The sequence below is a fragment of the Alligator sinensis genome, unplaced genomic scaffold (genome assembly GCF_000455745.1).
Source record: "Alligator sinensis unplaced genomic scaffold, ASM45574v1 scaffold919_1, whole genome shotgun sequence".
In the NCBI taxonomy this organism is placed as follows: Eukaryota; Metazoa; Chordata; order Crocodylia; family Alligatoridae; genus Alligator; species Alligator sinensis.
Window position 1 is genome coordinate 1,134,678 of NW_005842191.1, and position 21,743 is coordinate 1,156,420.

At 45.2% G+C, this 21,743-nt stretch overlaps 1 protein-coding gene across 3 annotated transcripts in view; it reads right to left on the bottom strand.

Annotated features, from left to right (window-relative positions):
• Nucleotides 1–1,265: 1,265 nt before the first annotated feature.
• The window catches only part of MAP3K14 (mitogen-activated protein kinase kinase kinase 14), a 29,318-nt gene continuing 8,840 nt past the window's right edge, over nucleotides 1,266–21,743 (bottom strand). For all 3 annotated transcript variants that reach the window (XM_025207323.1, XM_006026389.3, XM_025207324.1), the window contains exons 5-17: nucleotides 19,679–19,889; nucleotides 18,949–19,557; nucleotides 17,811–17,948; nucleotides 11,124–11,253; nucleotides 9,304–9,435; nucleotides 8,735–8,839; nucleotides 7,787–7,950; nucleotides 7,267–7,417; nucleotides 6,249–6,584; nucleotides 4,938–5,044; nucleotides 4,497–4,641; nucleotides 3,679–3,779; nucleotides 1,266–2,743 (exon numbers count right to left, since the gene is read on the bottom strand). In XM_025207323.1, the coding sequence (XP_025063108.1) occupies nucleotides 2,579–2,743; nucleotides 3,679–3,779; nucleotides 4,497–4,641; nucleotides 4,938–5,044; nucleotides 6,249–6,584; nucleotides 7,267–7,417; nucleotides 7,787–7,950; nucleotides 8,735–8,839; nucleotides 9,304–9,435; nucleotides 11,124–11,253; nucleotides 17,811–17,948; nucleotides 18,949–19,557; nucleotides 19,679–19,889 (2,494 nt within the window). In that variant the 3' untranslated portion in view covers nucleotides 1,266–2,578. The remainder of the gene's footprint in view (nucleotides 2,744–3,678; nucleotides 3,780–4,496; nucleotides 4,642–4,937; nucleotides 5,045–6,248; nucleotides 6,585–7,266; nucleotides 7,418–7,786; nucleotides 7,951–8,734; nucleotides 8,840–9,303; nucleotides 9,436–11,123; nucleotides 11,254–17,810; nucleotides 17,949–18,948; nucleotides 19,558–19,678; nucleotides 19,890–21,743) is intronic.

Here is a 21,743-nt window from a genome sequence, read left to right on the forward strand (position 1 = left end):
ATTGTCATGACACTTGAAAGCAGGAACTGAAAAACCAAAGTTATGTAAAAATTATCTCCTTTTTTCTGCATACAGTTGGTTATGAGTACACCCCAGAAGTGCCTTGGCTGCCTTAAGTACATACTTTGGTATGATTTAAGTCCAGCCTGTCTGAGTAACCGAGGTTTTCTCAACTCAGCTATCTGGCTGCATAGTACAGCAAACACCTGACCATTTTAGGGACTATCAGAGGGGGGAAAAATGCTTAAGGGAGGTAAATCTTCTACCAAAGGCAGAGCAAAATTGTCCTCTAGTCCATCTAGGCTTAGAAGTGGTCCCCAGACTGGGTTCACTTGCAGTTTAGTTGCAGGGGCAAGACACTGTGCTGGGAGAAAATGTGTTCTGTTCCTGGATCTGCCATGGACTCAGTGCAATCTTGGTCAAGTCATATCACTACCCATACCTCTGTTCACCTATTGGTAGAAGGGGGCTATTGCTAGTCTCCCAAGCCTCCAACTTCAGCTACTAAACCAGTGGCTCTCCAAAGCATTAGACTCAAGGCACCCCTTAGAAAATATCATCTCCTAGCCATCACACACTTTTTGACTACAGAAAAATAATAAAGCAATTCTTACAGTACAAAGAACTCAAAAAACCCACAGCAGGGCAGACTGTGGATTCCTATTTGACATTTCTGGGTTTATCTTGTGAATCATAGATTCATAGATGTTAGGGTCGGAAGGGACCTCAATAGATCATCGAGTCCGACCCCCTGCAAAGGCAGGAAAGAGTGCTGGGTTCAGATGACCCCAGCTAGATGCCTAATGTCCAGTCTAAATCCGTTCTCTGCTAGCTTGTGGCCATTATTTCTTGTAACCACCCCGGGGTGCCTTGGTGAGTAGAGCCTCACCAATTCCCTTCTGCGCCCCCATGATCAATTTATAGGCAGTCACAAGGTCGCCTCTCAACCTTCTCTTGCGGAGGGCTAAAGAGGTCCAGGTTCTCTAGTCTCTCTTCATAGGGCTTGGCCTGCAAGCCCTTAACCATATGAGTGGCCCTTCTCTGGACCCTTGCCAGGTTATCCACATCCCTCCTAAAGTGTGGCGCCCAAAACTGGACACAGTACTCCAACTGCGATCTGACCAGCGCCCGATAGAGGGAAAGTATCACCTCCTTGGTTCTGTTTGTCATGCATCTGCTGATGCACGATAAAGTGCAGTTAGTTTTGCTGATGACTTCGTCACACCAATGACTCATGTTCATCTTGGAGTCCACTAGGATTCCAAGATCCCTTTCCACTTCTGTGCTGCTGAGCAGGTCATCTCCTAGGCAGTAGGTGTGCTGGACATTTTTCCTCCTTAGGTGCAGCACTTTGCACTTCTTGTTAAATCATGTGTAGGTGTTTGTCCATTCAAGTGTTAATACTGTGCAGCACCCCATGGCAACACTTAAAAGGATCTCAAGACACCCTGGTTTCAACTTAATGTACTAAACTAGAAGTACTCAACCCCCAGCGCCATGCCATCCAGCCCACGGGGCTCCCCGCAGGTCTGAAAACTTGGCAACACCAGGGCACTGTTGGCACTGTTCTCCTGCTGCTAAATTTCCAGTCCCATGGGGAGCCCCAGGCCCTGCATGCTAGATTGGGCACCTGATCACAGGACTGTGCAGGGGCAGTGCTAGGCCCCAAGGTCTGATCCCATACGTGTGGCTGGGTTGGGGTGGCACAGGCCACCAGGTCCTGATCCCAGCACGCAGGGCCAGGCAGGGGTGACACAGGCCACAAGAGCTTGATCTCAGTGCACAAAGGCCAACCAACGCATGAGGCCCAATCTGGGACCATGGGGACAAGTGGAGACAGCACAAGGCCTAATTCAGCCTCATACCACTCAGTTGGCCCATGGGGCCAAAAGCTCGAGCACCACTGCTCTAGACCATTACGCATTTTCCCGACATCTGCTGCTTATAATGATGAAAGGACAAGGTAATGCTAGATGTTAGCATGTGGATCAGAGGCAATGAAGCAGAAGTTACTGAGATCAGAAAAGGAAAGCTCTTTTGGGAAGGGACACAAACCCTTTACTCTTGTCAAAACAGCCTTGAAAGAATCTGCTGCGAAGGGTTTGACAATTTTCCTTTTGCCCCAGCCCAGCCAGCTACAGCATCCAAGATTCTCCCCTGCTCTAGGCCTCAGGCAGCAAGGAGTTTATCCATCACTGGATAGCACCTCTACCACCACATACATGACCACAGCTTTCTTCCTCTAGGAAGTTCCTGAACCACTGGCGTTTTCCTGGAAAACACAATCCTATTCCTCTGAAAATCAGTCAGGAACTTCTGTGTTCCCAATCTCAATTATAAACATACTTAAAGCAAGAGTGATTCCCCGGCTCTGGAGATCACACTATAAGTACAGCATGTGCCTAGAGACAGGATGTGGACAGATAGCAAGAAGCCAAGGCACTAGAGCAAGAAGCAACAACACTCCCATCCTATTTCAGTAGAAAACACAAATCTTGACACTTGGTGAATTAACAGAGGCAGTTGTGGGTTTCTGCTGTTCCATACTTTGAGGTAACAAATTCCAAAGCCAGAGGCCTTATGGCCTGTTCTCCAGCTGACCATGCTTGACTCTCCAGGTCCAACTGAAGCTGCAGTCAGGGGCAAGGGTACACTGTAGCTCGATACCAGAATCTGGGACCTCCATGTCATAGTGAACAGGCTGTCCCTCCTTTGTAACAAGGCTGAAAGCGGAGGCTGGGATCTGTGAACCAGAACAAAAAGCTAAGTGGCATCTAGTAGACAAAGTTAAGTCAGTACCTCCCCTCACATGGTCTACCTGGAATTAGCACTTAAAATCAACAAGGAATGTAAAGGTGAAAGATTTTATTTACCAGAAATGCTGTTCCAACCTTCCCAGGTAAGGAAATATTTTTAGAAGCCAGGCTAGCTGACACTTATGCTGCAGCTGGATTTCTTCACCACTTAGCACCTATTGGTAGCTGATCATTAAATTTGGGTGACTGAGTGAGACCTCTACGATCTCTTCTTTATAACTGGCAATCTTTTGTTTGTGACATCCCAGTGAAAAGGCCATGCCAGACATGGGAATGGGCAATGCTATATATGAATATTTCACACTTCTATAGCCCTTTTATTCACAGAAGCTGAAAGCTTTTTATGACCAAGTAAGCTTTAGTGCCAGGATGCTGCTAGTTTTTTTGGCCTTCCTCATAGCTTCCACTGACACAACTAGCCTACTGAAGATGGCCAGCATCCCTTCCAAGATAGCTAGGGGCATCAGAATAATGCAATGCCCATTTTGTTCAGCTGATAACACTACAGACCTCTACAGGAGTGGTATTTCTAATCTCCCTAGAAAGCCAAAAGCATCTCTAGTAACAAAAAGGAGTCCCAGGACCTTAACAACTCAACAATCTCATCAGAAGTGGTGACTAAAAAACACTAGCTATTTACCACACTCAAGTTTATGAAAGGGATCATTTAACCTCATGCTTTTAACTGTAGGACACTGATTTGAAGAGCCCTGTGGTCCTATGTTCTTATCAGCACTGACTAAGCAATTACCAGGTGAGTTATTATAGTGCTTAAACAGATTAGTTCATTAGCTTCCAAAGCATCAGTACACTGTCCACCCATGGAGAACCATGCATTCACAGCACTGTGCCGATTCCTCACCTGGCCGCTTATCCCTGTGGCAATGTCTCCAACCTTTGTCCTGTGAAAGTCTCGGATATGTAGGTTTTCTCCACTTAGCAGCTGGATCTGGATTTTCACTCCTGAAATCATCCAAAAAGAAGCTGTTCACTCCAGCTGCAAGCTTGGGGTTTTACAGTCCAGTATGCAGCTGTCCTACAGAGCACTGACAATGTCCATGCACTGACATGTACCCAAGGTACTAATCTGTGCCACTTAGTGCCATGTGTATCTAGATCTTCCCCTGTATAAGTACAGGAGCTTGTCCAGACAAGAATGACCCACATAAAAAGGGCTGGGTTTCGCAGGGAAGTAGTCCATGGAAAAGGCTGGCCAGCAAGAAGTGGCCTTCCACTTATTTTCTGTCCTGGGGAAGTCTGCTGGTGATGAAGGATAAGTCCTCCCAAACAGATTCTGAGTTGTGAGGCTCCAGGGGAGCTACAGACATATGTGGAGCACAGCTGCTCCCTAAGCGCCATGATTCAGCCATTTTTTTCTGGTTGCCTCATAAAAGTACCCTGCTTATAACACCCTCCACCCCTCTCAGATCAATAGGAGCAGATGGCTGAACCTCTTGGACAGCCCATGTGCTTTTATATGGGATGAGATGCTTTACAAGATGCCCTCCAAATTCCAAGGGAAGGTTTCTGAGCTGATGGAGCTACTGAAAGGGAGGAAGCTTAGAGAAATACAACTATTCGAGTGCAAACTAGAGGCTGAACTGACATCATCAACCCACATCTTCAGAAGAAAGCTGTGCCAACCCATTCATACCAAGTCTGAGACACAAATAGACCAACCATTGAAATAGCTGGGAGTGTCTGTGTGTCGACTGCGATACAGCAGGTTATTCCAACTGAAGCTCTGTCCATCTGACTGGCTATTCCAGGAGTGAATTCCAGAGCTCATGGTGTCCTTCAGGCTCTGAGAGGCCTTCAGGGAGTTCTGTAAAAAAGTAACCACCATTATTACTCAATTTCCTGCTTCTGCACAAGCAGGGGCCAAGAGCATTAGGATTCAGCAGCCTGTGGTCCTAGGTTACACCACAGGATGCACTAGAAGCTGAGACTGTAGAGAGCAGTGTACACACTGCCCTGGCGAGAGAGGGGAAAATCCCCTCTGGAACACAGTGTCCAGAGAAGGACTGTCACATTATCTCTCACTTCCCCATCAAAAGGCAGTTGCTCTCATTTCCCCAACAACCCACAAGGCAACCACTGCTGGCATTTGCTTATTTTCACCTTCTCACTGGCATCAGATGCAAGGGGACTGTCAATACTGAGACATGAAAGCATTTGCTCTTGCTCCTCCAGAGAGTACGGCTGTGACAGGCTGTTCAAAAATAATTCTACAAGCAAGAGAGAAAGAGAAAGAAACATTTGCAAACATTCTAGTCTCATGCCTTCCCCAGGGCATTCTCTTTTTTCCAGTTAATACCTGAAGCTCTCTAACATCCTCTATTCAGTTTTAAACTCTTTACAAACATTGAAGTGACTCTCAACCATCCTGCTGTCCACCAACAGAGGGGGAACAACAGTGTGCTTTGAAATGGCAATTCTGTAAACTACTTCGGTTAAACCAACAGCTACCTGTTTAACACAGGATGCTGCTTTGACAGCCTGGGGGTCCCCTCTCCTTCCATTCCTATACCTTACACAATGTTACAAGCCAAGTCAAGACCAGAGCCAGGACTAATGTGCATGGTCTCAGCTCTTATTACCCACTATTTTTAGCCACCTATTTTTTTTCCTAGGTATACCTGGCTAAGGGTTCTTTGGACACAAAGCAAACTGGAGGGTTTTTAAAGCCAATACCTACTTTCATGGGTGCAAACTTAACATCTGAAATATCCCCATGTGTAGCAGGTTTAGAAACATTTAAAAAAAAAAAATGATTCTGAATCCTACAGATGCAGGCTGCTGGAGTGTTCCAGGATGAGGAGTGGCTTGCATCACTGCTGCCTCTGCAGCCAGAGGGCTAGAGAGACCACGTATTAGCATGCTCTGAAGAGGCCCAGTCTTAGAAGGTTTCCAAGGGCTACTACCTAGCATGGTAAAACCCTGCCACCATCCAAGAATAGTGCCTTCCAAACTTCCTGCAGAAATACAGCCAATTCAGACTGATCTTAGCTGCACTAGTCTGATTTTGACAGTTCCCCATCAAATGCTTTTCCTGTTTTACAGAGACAATCAGATTTTTCTTATGCTTCGATTCGACAGTGCCCAGCTTCTCAGCTCCCATTCAATTACAGAAGTGGTAAGGCTCCAGATCTCTTCAGTGGAGAAGGGAGGAATAACCTACAGCCCATGGCACCAATTTCATTGCTTATTTGAGTGATCTGAAACACTCAATATATCTGACAAAAGGGAGAAGTGTGTGTAGCAAATACATTCCCCCCTTTTTTGGGAAACCAACCAACAATTTCTGGACACCCAAGAGAACAACCAGAATCAGTCAGAAAAAAAACAGATGAACTGCCACACTACTTCATACTGCTAATAGTTTGAAAAGCGGCATTTTCCTGAGCAAATACTGCACAGTGCATGTCTTACCTATTTCCAACTGTTGAAGCTCCTGTTCTGAAACAGTCATTGCTCGTTCTGCATAGCTGCTGCTTTTGGTGAGGACAGGAGTGGGATCACAGACCCCAAGGAACTCCTTACACAGATTCCAAGAGGTTCTCGCAGTCTCTTCTGACAGTTCCAGAGATGGTGGCTGCAGGCTTCGACTTACACAGGGAGCACTGACTGCCAAGTCTGGGCCAGAAGCAGTCTCAGAAACTGGGTTAATTGTTGAGGACAGGGAAGTTTGTGGATTGTTTTCTTGGTTCAGAGACAAGCATCTAGGTTCTCTGTACTCCCCCCTCCAGGGGCTTGTCACACCTCCCACTACAAAGCAAAAGGTACATCAGGAGAGTTATACAGAGAGAAGAAATGCAGCAAACTTCTTCCACAACAGGATTGTGCACTACACCTTGCTGTAAAACACCCAGGAGCATCAGGAGTTGAAGCCAGGAACTTAGAGAAAAGCTCCAACATACTATGGAGCCCTCCAGTGGGTCTGTGCTGTACAAAGTTTTGACTCGTCTCAGGGATAGTGCATATGCATGGGTTTTTAAAGTATGACAAATCCACAATGTTCTGATGTACTGGATAACAAAGACCACCTGTTTACTCACTAGATGAAGGAGATCTAAAGTTGCTTATCAGAGTGTTGACTCATACTAGCAGCCTTACAAAAAGCACAGCTGCTTCTAAAGACAGACATGGATGCAAGAGCCTGACAATGCTTAAATAAATCAGTTTTTATAGTCAACTCATGGGACTCCTTCATGACAATTTAATAGGAGAGAAGGCTACAAGCAACCCCAGTCAGACACATTAGTCCTGTTTTGAGTGTAGACAGGGAGCAGCAAGACGATGCATATGCTGCATCCTGTATTGTGGCAATTTGTAAATTACTTACAACAGGGATCAGGCACAGTCTGACAAGCAGCAAAATTCAGATGTGACTGATTGCTGACCATTTTAGCCTGGGATGGATAAGCAGAAGCCTGGAAATAAGACTTACACTGCTCAAGTGCAGTATCAGCTTTAGCCTTCAATTCAGCTGCAGAAGCTCTTTTAACTGGTTCCTTCTCCAGCCCCACTTTAATGACCTCAGCCGTGAGAGGACTACAGGTAGGCGGGATTTCCCTCAGAGGAGGTGGTTCCTTTGCTATCTGTATTACGAGAAAGAAGCAGTGAAAGATTAAGCCGAACCAACATATTTTCCATTGTGCTTTCAGTGGCAGGTTCTTCCCCACACTTGCTTAACTGAGCAGATCTGTTTCAATGCCAGGACTTAACTATGTAGTCAGATGCAAGTGGAATCTTAAAAGCAATTTAGAACACATGCCCCAATAACTGACAAAGAAGCTAGTTTGCGTGAACCCAGATGCTGCAAGTGACTCACTCCTAAGTCAAGATTGGAACTACCAACAAGTTCCATTTTGCACTTTGGATATCATCCCTGAAGCACACTGCCTCTCTATGTATAGAGAAAGTTTCACTTTGGGTCTCCTGCTTGTTGCACTCTTGGGTCTGCTCACCTTCAGGCACAGAGGATGATTATAATACTGGGTCCAAGGATGACAGCCATTGAGCATATGTAGCATCATACAGCAGCTACTCCAGACATCCACCTTTGAGTCACAGCGCTTGCCCATTACTACTTCTGGAGCCATGTGTGTCTCTGTGCCAGGCACGTAGTCCCCTAAAACGCATGATGAAAACTCAGATTACTGTAAAACCCACTGTGTGGAAGTCAAAGAGCAGTCAACATGTGCTCCAGAGGTCAGATGAAGCTGCAGGTGCTCTAGACTTTCATCCACAATGACAACTTCAAAGGCAACTTGAACCAAAAAGCAGAACTGCATGCTGTTAGCTATCACTCCTGAAGGCCATAAGTTTACTCTGTCTTGTTTCTACCTGCCCCTTGATATGCCAGAAAGAGACTACACTCCACCTCTAGGCAAAACTGCTATGCAAAACATAGCCCTTACGCAGGCAAGTTTGGGAACTCATGGCATGAACAGCTGGAACAGGCACCCATGTTTACAGGCAGGATGAACTCCTGGCCTTCACTGAAGTTAAATAAATTATTCATGTCAAGGAGGCCAGTGTTTCACCACAGGGGCTCAGGTGCTGACACAATAAAATAGTATCAGCTGTTTAAAAAAGAAAAACCTTTTAAAGGCTCTCTTTAAAAACAAGACAGACAACTATTTAGATTAATTGATTTCATTTTACTAGAGAAAGCCACCATCTGGGTTAGGAGCCTGAGATCAAGTTCCAGGCATAAAAGAAACCCATTGCCAATAATGTTATCATGAAGACATCAACACATTTTAACTGCAGTGATGAAAGTGGCGTGTTAAACCAGCAGACACGTTACAGTGGCAAGGCTGGCCTGATAGTGGAGAACATAACAAGGTACAAGAGACAGAAAGTACTTGGCTCAGTGGGAAAGTCTCCTGAACACTGCAGACAGACCTTACCTGTCACCAAGCGTTTCCCCAAGCCATCCGGATGAAGGTGAGCAGAATGACCAAAGTCACAGAGGAGAGCCCTGCTTCCATCACTGGATAAGAGCACATTGTCCGCTGTCAATTAGAAAGTTTTAAAGATCAAGCTCATTTTCATGTGTCACCCTTGGGCAAAGACAGCCAAAAAGCTAAAGTCTTTGTTGAGCCCAAACCTAAGAGTTTCTCTTACAAACTTACTCATGAAAGTAAGCAGATAGCATTAGTCTGCTGAGCTCTTGCTAGGCACCACTTCATCAATACCTCTCAGTTCTAACCTGTAGAGTCCCTTTTTATCAGCCCTGGACCACCCAGGGCAAAACAGCCAGTCATGCCAATCTGAGCAAGGAACGGAAGCCTTAAAACTGTAGCATTTGTAATGAAAATGGAGCTTTGAGCTTGAATGTACTGAGCTAAAATACAAGTAAATTGTCCCACTACATCACCCAAGAGTGATGTGGAATTAACAGGAGGAACCTGTTCACTCAAAGCTTGTTAAAAGAAAAAGGAGAGAGAATAAAAGGGTGCTTTAAATGCAACTCTACCTTTTACATCTCCATGCAGAACGTTGCAAGCATGAAGATGCTTCAGCCCCTCTAGTGTTTGCTCCAGGTAACTGAGGGCTCGGTCCTCCGGCAGATAACCCGTCTGTTTAATTAGCTGCCCAAGTGAGCCACCTATAAGAGAATTCAGTTTTCATTTCAGTCTTATACCTGTCCAATGGCCCTCTGTAGTGATGCCCAATAACCTCCTTTCGCATAGATCCCAGTAGTCTCATGTAGTTCAGTAGCCTTGCATCAGCCCATTACCAATGTGACCATATCAACCTCATCTTTCAAAAGGCAGTGCCTCCCATTGTTCTGGTTTGACAGGAAGAGCTGCATGCAAGGGATTTCATAGATTTCTAGGGTCAGAAGGGACCCAGTAGATCATGGAATCTGAACCTCTGCTAGGTTGTATCTAGTTTTACTACAAACTCCCTGCTCCAGTGTAATATATTACATGTTGTAATAATATTAACTTTTATATACTGAATCTTTAGTTTTAAGAATGAAAGCTGTAGTATCCAGTCAAGTGCTTCAGGCAGAGGCTTTAAGAAATGGTTGTCCTTCCTTGTTCAGAAATCCTGAAGTCAGGAAATCATTCAAGAGATGCTCATTCCTATGCATCAATAGTGATGAGCACCAGCTACTCCAATCCACTCAGCAATGAACTCTGGGAAAATCCAAAAATACTAGGGGTGCACCGATAACGATTTTTTGGGCCAATACCAGTAGCTGATTATTAATGGGTCATATTGGCTGATACCGATCTGGTTGCTGACATCCAGTCTGGCAGCTTGCAGAGTAGCATCCAGCTGGTAAGTCTTTTGTGGGGGAAGGGGTGCAGGGGAGGGAAGGGGCATGGGGCGATGCAGATTAAGGCCCCTGCTTCAAAGGAGGGAGTGGAGCTGGGGCAGGGTGGGGCGCTGGACAGTCACAAGGAGCTCATTCAGGGGGCATGGGGGGGGGTAGCTCCCACTGCTGTGTGCATACATGGGGGAGCCATGGGGGATATTTGCCCCCCAGCTCTGTGCATGGGCAGGAGATGACTGCCACTGCATGCTTCGGGCCAGGGGCTGCACTGGGCTCTTCCCAGCGGGGGGTGGGGAGGCTAGGGCTGTGCTGGGTAGCAGCACTGGAAGGGTGGGCTACGGGGGGCCCAGAGCCCGCTCCCAGTGCTGCTGCCGCCCAACCTGAGCACAGCCCCAGCCCAGCCTCTCTGCGCTGGGAAGAGCCCGACACTGCCCTGGCCCCAGCCCAGTGGCAGCCTGCCCCTGCCCCAGCCCCATGCACAGAACCAGGAGGCACATGCCCCACATGGCTTCCCCTGGGACTGAATGCTGTGGCAGGAGCCGCCCCCTCCCTCCTCTTCCCTATGCCCTCCAGATGAGCTGCTTGCAGCTCCATCAGGCACCCCATCCTGGCTGGGCAGTGCCTGCCCCAGCCCCACTCCCTCCCTCCCTCACCACGGTGGCCATGATCTGCCCCCCTCCCCATACCCCTTCCCTTCTCCACAGGATTTACCAACCCAATGCTGCTCTCCAAGCTGCCAGGTTGGCCCACATACATGCTGAAGCTGCACACATGGATGTGGCATCTATCAGCAACATTATTGGCCACATCAGCCAAAAAAAGCCGACTGCCGATAATGTCAATTTCCTTTTAATCGGTGCCAATACGATGTGGACCGATACATCGGTGCACCTCTAAAAAAAATACCCAAAAAAGTCAAACAGCTTTTAAGTGGGAGCAAAAAAAGAAGGTAGTATATATTTCTTTTAATGGGAACAGTGCCACTTCCATTATGCTAGCTTCTTCCTCACCTTCCATTAGCTCCATGAATATTGTAACCCAAGGACCTTCCCTGACTGCTCCATACAAAGGGACAACTTTGGGACTCGTCACCCCAGCACATGTCGTTAACTCCTCTGCACGAAAGTGTTCGACTTGCACCTGGAGAACCAAAGAAGAAGACTGAGCAAGAGTCATGGAATAGGTCTCCATAGAAGATCCTAGCCACAGACATCCCCTCTATGCACTGAGTAACTGAGCCTTTTACAAAATACCAACTGAACTTCAGCACTAGCAGTTCTAGAGGCAAAAAAGGGCCGCTAAACCCAGCGTGCACAGTACTGGGTGCGCTGAAGCTGACACTCTTGAGTGAGAAAGAAATTCAACTATGTGATCTCATGGGATATGAGAATCCCTAGCACTCGGAGCACAGCAACGAGACCAGCAGCTTTAAAAAAAAGCAGACAGAAGAGAGCTCAGACTACCATGCCTCTTTTCAAAGCCTCTGTTATTGTGGTTGAATTCGCACCATTTTGGTGAGAAGGTTTAAGTAGTCAGCCCTAGATAGGTCTTGTTAAAAAGGGACACCAACAACCTACTTAGCGTGCTTCTATCTAAACACTCCTGTAACTAGGGGCCTAAAGGCCGTAAGTTGCAAAACTGTGCTCCAAACTGTAAAGATCAGATTGCTTTGTATGGTTGACAGCACACTGCCTGGTTTCTCTGTTTGTGCTCAACTTCCACACCAATATGGAAGAAATACACTTTGAGAAAGCTGGGAACATGCAAATGTCAAAACCTCAGAGACTGAACAAGAAAATCCAGCAGAGATGCAACACTGGACACAACTGAGACACTAAATTAAAAAGGGAACTCGAAAAAAACCAATGTATAGTAATCAACTCATTAGGCAGTAGCAATGCTACACGAGGCAAATAGTTAAACAGAACTCTGATTCACATGAAGCTGGCTGTACAAAGACAAAACTCTGCTGAAGGAAAACATGACTCATTTGGACGTTGGTGGGAGAAGGATGCTTTATGTTTCATTGTTGTCAACAGTCCAAGCCACAGCTAGTTTGGTTTCTAAGGGCCTGAGATTAAACCAGCTGCTGACAAGATCAAGTTTGATCGAACAAGAGTAGGTAGCTTGATTCCAGTAAAGAGTGTGGTAATTTCAGACAAGCCAGGCTTTGCACTTGAAGGCTAAGGTGTCTTAACTTAGGTTGTTTGTATTCTTAACTGCTAGTTAATATTTTGACAAATTTGAAATGCACAGACAAGTCCTTTTCTTCAGCTGAACAGATACTTTCTGAAGTCCTCATTAAAAAACTGTACGCAGAAGAGAGAGACAGAGAGAGAGAGTGTGTCCCCTCCCCTACCCCCAACATAGGCCCCAATTATCTGTAACAGAATTCCTTAAGCATTGCCAGGTGGATAATTAACCAAAGTGGAAAGATCTGTAAGTTTTGGCAGTGACATTATGACCTGCTCTTGCTTCCATGAAGCCATTATATGCATTTATAATTTTAAATATAATCACAGATAACATGACATTTTTGGAGGTATATGATTTTTCTTGTTCATGATGACCCTCACTATGTAGCACACACGAGTGGGGGGGGAGGGGGGGAGGGAAGAGATGAGATCAGTTGTATTAGTTTACTGACTTTTTTATATAAAGTTTGTTCACATGGCAGAAAAAAGTCAGGCAGAGAGAATTTTTATTAGGAAAAAAATGAATTTTAATTAAGATGAAATTAAGATTTAATTAAAAAAAAAATCTTTTGCTGTATCTAATGTTTCCATTCTAAAATTGGTTATGCCTTAGAAGCTTGACTGATTGCTGCTAGAATAATGTGAGAAAAATATGTTTAACAACCACCAAAAAGTAAATAGTATGCTACCACTGATCCTCTGGATCATGGTGTACACCTAAGAGGTCTAGTTGGATGCCTGATAAATTCAAGAGCGACACAGCTTGTTAAAAGTTTCAAAGATCCATATGCTGTCTAGGCTGGAGTCATAGGTGACTGGTAGGGGGGGGCACGGGCCCCGCCCCCCCCCCCCCGTGGGGCCTGGTGCCGCCGTCAGCAGCTTCTGTGGGTGCCCCCCCCAGATTCAGGAGGCACCACCCACTCATGGTTAGTGTCCAAATTTACAGCATGCTCCTTCTTTTTTCTTGCTTTGCTTCCAACCTCTGGATCAAAGCTGCTTCATGTTGAGCTGCCCAGTGTCAGATATTCCCTCCAGATTGAACAGGATTCTGCATTCTCCCCGCAGCTTTCTATGTTGATGTTAAATGACTTCGTATACTTTTTGGACACATTGTGGTACCACCATAGAGGGTGACCCTGCTTTCTAGAGCTGTCTGTCTCTCTCAAATTTCACTATACAAAATATTCTTGGAGATACGGTCTTCTCCCATTCTCCTGACATGGCTGATCCATGGCAACCTTTTCATCTTGATAATGGTTTATAAGTGTGTCAGTCCTGTGCACTCTAGTACCCCTGTGTTTGATATTCTGTCTTCCCATTTTATTTTCAGTCTCTTATGCAGAAGTTGTTCAGTCTCTTGTTATGTTTAGCATATGTAGTCCACATTTCTGAACCATAAAGCAGAGATGACAGCACACGTCTCATAGATTAATGTCTTCACCTTAGCTGATAGCTTGCTATTATTCCATGCGTATTTCTGTAATAGCCTGAAATTCTTAGCTGCATTTCCAATTCTGTTAGTTTCAGCCTGGAAGTCAAGATTCCTCATGATCATAAAACCCAAGTAACAAATATTGTCAACAGCACCAAGAGATTTACCCTTCCCCCAGAGAGATGTCAGGTATTTTTTTTTTTTTTTTTTTTAACCTTGGTATATGATTGATCAGTCTTCTTGAGACTACTTGCCATCCTGAAACTCTTGCATGAGATTCAGAAAATCTGCCCAAGAGATTTTGCAGAGAATATTCACTGTGGGCAACCAAGGCCACATCATCTGCAAACAGGAAATCTGTCAGAACCAGCTTTTTCACCATGGTTTTCACTTTAAACCTTGCAATTTTGAACAAGCCTCCATCTAGTCTGATTCAAATATAAATGCCATCATTGCTGCCCTTGAATGCATGAAGAAGCAAGAAGATGTTAAAAAGCATGGGAGCTAAGACATCCTTGTTCCACACTGTTGATGTCAAAGGCATTTGATTCTTTGTTTTCATACAGTACAGTTGCCTTCATACCTTGATGTAATAAGTGAATGATGTTCAACAGTTTGGGAGGGACAACCCAGTTTCTTCAGAACAGTAAAGAGGCCCTGTCTGTTGACTATATTGAAACTAAGGCTAAGATCAGATTGACTAAGGCCACGTACAGTAGCATTCGTTGTCTACACTTCCCTTGCAGTTGCTCGACCAAAAAAAATATCATATCAGTGGTGTCATGACCCAATGATTGTGTGCGCGCTTCGGCACTGCAGAATTATTTCCTGCCACATGGAGCTTTCTTTGCAGGGTGCAATTCTCAGCTGTAGAGAGAAAAACCCCGGTGCAAAGGAGTTCCCGCCACCCGTATGTAAATTTGTTCCCCATTATTGGCTGTTTCTAAATTATTCCCACATGGTGGCTAGCGATTGGCTTGCTAGCCATATAAGAGGCTTGAGCAATTTCCGCCCAAGTCGGAGATCTCCGAGAATCTCAGGAGGATCCTGAGAACCCCGATTCTGAGAATTCCGGGAGAAATCCGAGAGAATTCCGGCAAGGAGTCCACGATTACCTCGTGGATTTCTACGTATATCTCGGACCGACTGGTGGTTTGATCAGCCATCAAGAGTCTCTCCCTGTCACCGCACGATCCCCGACGTATCCCTGCCCTGCGCGCTCATTGAGAGTCACAGCACGGACTCTCGTATGGGTTCAGAGAGCTCTCATCGTTCGAGTTTTCTTCTTTTCTTCTATCTACAACTGTAACCAAGCAAGTTTTCCTGCCTGCACCACGACCATCTACCGTGTAAGTAAAATAATCTTTAATCAACCTCTACACGTCAGTGCCTAATTCTAGTCTGCCATGCCGACTTTCCCGGCCCACGTGCCCGGGCTGCTGGCCACAGCCCCTCGGCCCCGACAAGTGGTAGAGCATTCTGAGCAAAAGCCACATTGACTTTCAGAATAGATTCTTTCACCCAGAGACTGCAGCCTAGAGAGCATTGTGTGAGTGACATTTTTCCCCCCCCCGACAGTGTTCAACAGGTAGATACCTCTATAGTTGTCACAGTTGCTTCTATCCCCTTTGTTTTTTGTATAATTGTTTAAACTGAGCATCTTTGAAATCTTGTGATACCGCTTCTTTTTGCCACCAGAGGAGAATCACTTCATGAAGTTTTCAAAGTAACCCGTTGCTGGCACATTTGTAGATTTCAGCAGGCAGTCCTTGCCAGATGCCTGTTTCCAGAAATGGATTTAATGGCTTTCTGAAAATCTTCTAGCATAGGCTCACTGAAATTAAACATGAAGAGCTCTAAGGATTAGCACAGTTCGAAGTTATGATGGATTTTGACAATCTCACTGGAGCATAATTCCATAGAGTTCAATCCAATGCTCAAATTGCTTTTATCTATCAGTAAAGACATTTCCATTTAAGTCTTTCAACAGAGCTGTTTTCTTCTCCACTGGACCAACTGCTTGTTTGATGCCTTTGTACATTCTACAGCTATCACCTGCATCAGCTGCTTTCTGAATATCACCACACAGTTTCAGCCAAAAATCTTGGGCATACCTCTTAGCCTCCTTTTGCATTTCTCTTTCAGCCTCTCAGATGCTAGTGTTATGGTGTTGGGAGATTTCTTATAGTTGGTTAGCGCTGTCCTTTTGTTCTCAACCAGTGGTAGAAGGGCTCCAGAGTGCTCTTCACACCAGTCTGCTTTTTTCTTGTGAGTGTTTGGCAAACACTGTTATAGCAGCATTGTACATGTTAGTTTTTAAGCTTTCCCAAGCCTCAGTGGCTGAGTTGTGAAAGCAAATTTTACCTAACAACTTCTTCACTGAATAGCTTGCATTTTTTATGTCTTTAGTTTGGCTGATGTTTATCTAAGGGCAACTGGTAGTTTAGCTACGGTGGATCTTTTTGACATTAATTCTTACTTTGCAGTAGACTAAGGCATGGTCACTGCCACAGTCAGCAGTATGATAAGACCTTGTATGCAGGATTTATTTTAGGTGGTTACACCTGGTCAGTACTAGATCTAATTGGTGTCAGAGCCCTGACCTTGGATGGTTCCACAATGTCTTTCTTATGATTTCTGCAGTGAAGTAGGTGTTTGTCACAAATAGATTTTGATTTGAACTAAGTCCTAACACTCGCTGACTATTTTTATTCACGTTACCAATACCGTGTTTGCCCAGCCTACTAGGGCAATTCTTAAAATTACATCCAACTCTTGTATTAAAGATTATTAAACCCTGTTGTTGAATTTAATAGTACAAATTATGTGAGAATGTGATCTATTAGTTGCATCTCCTGCCACTGCAGGAGCCTTTGACAAACTTAAAAAAAAAAAAAAAATCCCCTTGCTAACATTAAGCTCGACATGCATCACTTCAAGAAATCATCCGCCTGGGTTCACTGTACAATATTTAAAACATGACTGGCTATGTCAGTTTCTGCTTTGCCGAGCCTATAATAAAAATTCACTTCACTTCATAGGTACAGGTATTGTTCGTTATGTTTGTAGAACAAAGGATAATACAGGTTTCCCCTCGCTTTATGTGGATTCTGTATATATACCAAAAATTCATTTTATGCAAGGTAAATACACTCTTATGCAGTCAGTGTGGTGGAAGCCCGCAACCAGCTGCTTTGTGTGGTGCGACGTGGGAGTGACACGCACCAAAATACAGTCTCCTGTGTGGATCTCCGTTCCTCACTTGTCTGCAACACATGTTTCTGTAGTTGCCATCCCCATTATGATAGTGCCCTGTGCTTGTGTGTACTGTCTGCTGCTGGTGAGTACAAAAATTGTCTTGTAAAAGTGGTAGAAATGGGTCTGGGTGTCAATACAGTCGAGGTCTTGGAACATATCCCTGTTTCTTACATTGTAAAGTGGGTTCCCTTTATGTGAATTCAAGTTATGCACAGTTTTCCAGGAACACATGTACAGCGTAAAGCGAGAGAAACCTGTACTGCAAAAAATCTTCAGGATCATCCTCTTTCTGAATAGGTAGTGCCACATGATTTTATCAGTTCACTCTCACATCTAGTAGGAAAAAAAAAAAAAAGCACCTACACTTTGTTTGGGGCACAGGCACATATTTTAAGAATACAGTTAGGTAAGCAGACTACTTTAGGAACCACCCTTTAACTCAGGAGCTATAAACACATTTCTGATATTTCAGAAACCCCAGAGTCCTCTCAGCTCAGAAAAACAGTCTTCAGAGCATGCCCTGAGGAATATTTAAGTCACACTTCCTGACTGCTATAAATGGGGCTGAGCATGTACATATGTGCAATAAAAGTAAGACTATCCATATAGACAATTAGTTCTGCTGTTTGACATATGCACGACTATACCTTGTACTTTGCCCTTGGATATTTAGGAATGGTTACACTAAGCTATTGATTCAAGAATAATAAACCTAGTCCTTGGAAGCTGGAATAAAAAGGGAACTAGCTTCTGCTCTCTGTGCCTCCTCAGAAAGGGGAGCTAACTCCATCCAATACATTTTTTCACATTACCTTTTTGGCAGCACACTGAAATCCCGTCTGTTTGTCCTGTATTTTGTACACATCCCCGAAAGAGCCAACACCCAGGGAGCCATGGCACTTGGTCCAGTGAACATCTTCTCGGTACTCGTAATCCACTGGCTTTAGTTTCTAAAGGTTAGAAGTCAAAAGAGAAGCTGAAGTAAGCAACTTGACTGCCATGGTGCAGTCATGGGCTGAGATTCAAAAAGAGAAAGCACCCCAAGAACCCACTGAACCCCTTAAAACTCTGAACATAATTCAGAAGACCCTCCTTATTTCCTTCCATTCTTACTTCTGGCATCACTGTGTGGTTAGCAGTAATCTAAATAACTCTACCCATCTGACCCAAAGAGAAACCATCTGTTTTGTTGAAGATCCAAACAACTTCCCCATCCAAAGAAGGTTGCTTTGTTCATTTTCTGGCCAAGTGAAAGTACTCAATGGTCAGTGCTGAGAAGGCCAGTGGGACAAGATGCTGAAGCAGAGAAGGATCTGTTGTGCCTCTAAGCTTCACATGCACTTCTGTCACTCCTGGAAGTACTGCCTACACCAAAGTAGCTGATGGGTATATATGCAGCTGGTTAGACTGGTACCTAGCTACCTCTTTGCTAGGTTATGAGAGACTAAGCATGGGATTTGCAAATGGAATAGACCAGGTCTCACAGGCACAATTTAGTAGCACAAAAAACTGCTAATGGTCAAATAGCAAACAGAATGTTATGACATGTTCACTTGTGTGGACTAGCTCTTTTACAAAGAAAAATAATTACACCAAGGAAGTCTTTGTAGATGGCTACAGGCAGAAACCTCTTCCAGGCACAAAGGCCCACTATACCAAATGTCTCTTGGTGATGCATTTTAAGCCATATGTAAATGTGGCCACATTCTACAAGCTAGAAGAGTTGATACAGTATTTGAATTCATGAATATTCTTTATGGGAGATTTACACTCTGGATAGGACTCAGATTGAGAGTTACTTCTACGGATCTTTTTGCAACACATCAGTAAAAATAGATTTAGGACAGTGTGTACATTCAGTTCTCTTACAGACAGAGACGTGCATGAAGGAACATACTGGATACTTTGCCTAGCACCATATTGGCCCAGGCATGGGATGAAATAGATCACCTCATTAAGCAGGACCCCTTCACTTTCATTTGCCTCTTGAAACTGCTCCTTTGAATCCAGACTGCCTCCTCTCCACGTCTTGGCTAGGCTGGCTAAGTTTCGCGGCTCACCGAGACTCACACTCCCTTTTAAGGCATCCACCAGGTATTCTTCCACAGAAAGTTTGTCCGTGCTGGTTTTCATGGACTGGCTGACACAGTTTGGGAAGCTGCATTCTGATCGTAGGCCAGGTAAATGATGCCCACAATCCACATAGGCCAAATCACCCTGGAGGTATGTCTCTAGAGCATTCAGTTTCATGGCATGAAGAGAACTGTCCAGAGCTGGGAAGCCAGGCTGTAATATATTATAGGGGAAGGGATGGAGTGTCTCTGGCTGAGGCAGATGATTCCTCTGACAGGGAGGCTTCCAAACATGATTAAGGTACTGAATTGGGCTTATCAACTTGTGCAAACGTGGTGCATGTTGGTTCCTTAGTGAAGGGAGTTTGCCTGTGGGTAGCACCTTTCCAGATTTCTCAAATGGGAACTGATTGCAGACCGAATCTTTGCACAGTTCTGAAAACCAGGAGCCATTACTGAAGAAAGTATTTTGGGGGGTTTCATCTTCCTGGAAGACAAGAGAAAGTTAAGCAAGAACTGACAATTTCAACCCAAACCTTGAAGAACAACACTACGTAAATCCTACGTGTTCTGCTTGCAGCACAAGAAGATGAGCAAAGGGGTCTCACCTGGACCGGAATCGGCATACAGCTTTCTTGTTCTGGTGTTCTGGGTCCTTGCTTAGTAGAGACCATTGTCTGTATTCTGAGCCTGGACTTCTTTTTGTGCCGTTTCTTCCTAGCTTTGCCGCGATGCCTTGCCCTCCAACAGGCAGGTGCCATTTTCCCCTCAGTTGCATGAGCCACATTGTTAGGAATTTGATCAAGACTGTCTGACCGGCTACCAAGAAAAGAATAAAACACATTTGAATCTAACCCTGGAACATCTTCCCTAGCTCAGCACTAATGAAACCAGGATTGAAAGTTATCATTATTGCCTCTTGAGCAAGGCAGGAAATTGTCATATAGTCTCATGTGTACATCAGCATGGACACTCAAATACACAGCATCAACTGCAGATTTATTATGCAAGAGAAGGATATCCCAAAGAAAGAGAGTCTACTGGCAGTCATTTTTTATTGATTTTGGAAGGTGCAGAAAGGCCCTTTAGGAAAAGCTTGGCAGTGAAAGTTACTGATAACATTGAAAGTCACTGATAACTTGGTTTGCAAGTCCATGGTCACAACAGTTGAACAATTTATTTAATTTATATTTACATTTGAGTCTCTTTAAATCAAGTAAAATAAAGAGTTAAGTTCTTACAAGGTAGAGATCTTTTTAAAAGCTCAGATCAGTATAAAAGAAAGGACCTGGATTGGTGATTTTAAAATAGGACAGACAAGACTTAGCAAGAGAAAAACCTCAGGTCAGTAAAACTGAACTATGGTAATACTAAAATAGATTTCCAAGGAAAGCATAGATATGCAAACCAGCACCACTCTGAGCAAAATAAGGGGAGGAACCTGCAGCAACAAACAAAAGACTTATCTTTCACAGAATTAATATTTGCTTTTAGTCATTCAACACCTGCCATAATAAATCATTGACTAATCGAACAGAGGAAGTGGTGAAACTGCTCTTCATGTGAAGAAATCCAAAGTTTAGCTCAAACTGCATTGTGTGGATCAATACATCTGCCCTTGGTATGCTGAAGCACAAAGCAGTACAGTTTTTCTCTGCCCCTTTCCATTTTTCTCCAAAGCCTCTTCTGTCATGACATTTAGGAAATCTAATAAGCTGAGCTCTGGGTTCTAAGCTCAAGAAAAGCAAAGACAAGGCTTTTGATTCATCATATTTGCATGCATTATAATTAAGTCCCTGAACTGATAGAGTTTGCACTACTTCAGCTGGTCCCTGGGTGCTTTTTCAGCCAGTCTGCTTCACCCTTGGTTCATAACAAAGTAATCCAGCCCTGGACTTTTTATGCCGAGTCAGGAGGAAGTGGAGGCTGCAGTGGATCATTAGCAAGGTAGAAAAAGTTATGCTCAAGTGGCCACAGGCAAGTAAGCCTCTCAGGCCATTATGCCAGATGCAGCCTGTGAGGCCATTCTATCCAGCCTGTGCAGCCCCTAAAAAACATTTAGAAAATTAAAGTTTATCTGTCCTTGGTTCCAAGGGCAGTAGGACCCAGGGGAAGCCCTGGAGGGCTCCTTCAACAGAGCCTACCTGGCCCTGCCACCCCAGCCAGAAGCCCCAGCAGGGGCTTCTGGCCTGGGACCACCTGGCTGCCCCAGCACAGGAACCTCAGGTAAGGGGGGAGGGAGGACAGGGAAGGAGCTGGTGCAGAGCGTGGGGAAAAGCGGCCCCAGCTTGTCCCATGGCAAGTCATCCCTGCTTCAGCTGCTTGCAGCCCATGCGGGGCTGTCCTGAGCAGGCACAGGAAGCCCCAGGCAGGCTGCGAGTGGCTGCAGCATGGGGCACCGGCCACAGGGCGGTTGGGCACAGCGTGGGGCACCAGCCACAGCACCAGCCTGTAGCCCATGCCCGCTGCCAGCCTGGGCTCCACGCAGCTCTAGGCTTGCCCATCGGGGCTGTGCCATGGCGGCAGCAGCTGTGGCCCCCCCACTTGCTGTGCCAGGCATCGTTTGTTGCTGCTGCCCAGCATGCGAGCTCCGGGCAGGCAGCAGCAGCCAACACTGGCCAGCACGACAAGTGGGGGCGGGGCCCGCAGCCGCTGGCGCCCGCCACGGGGGGG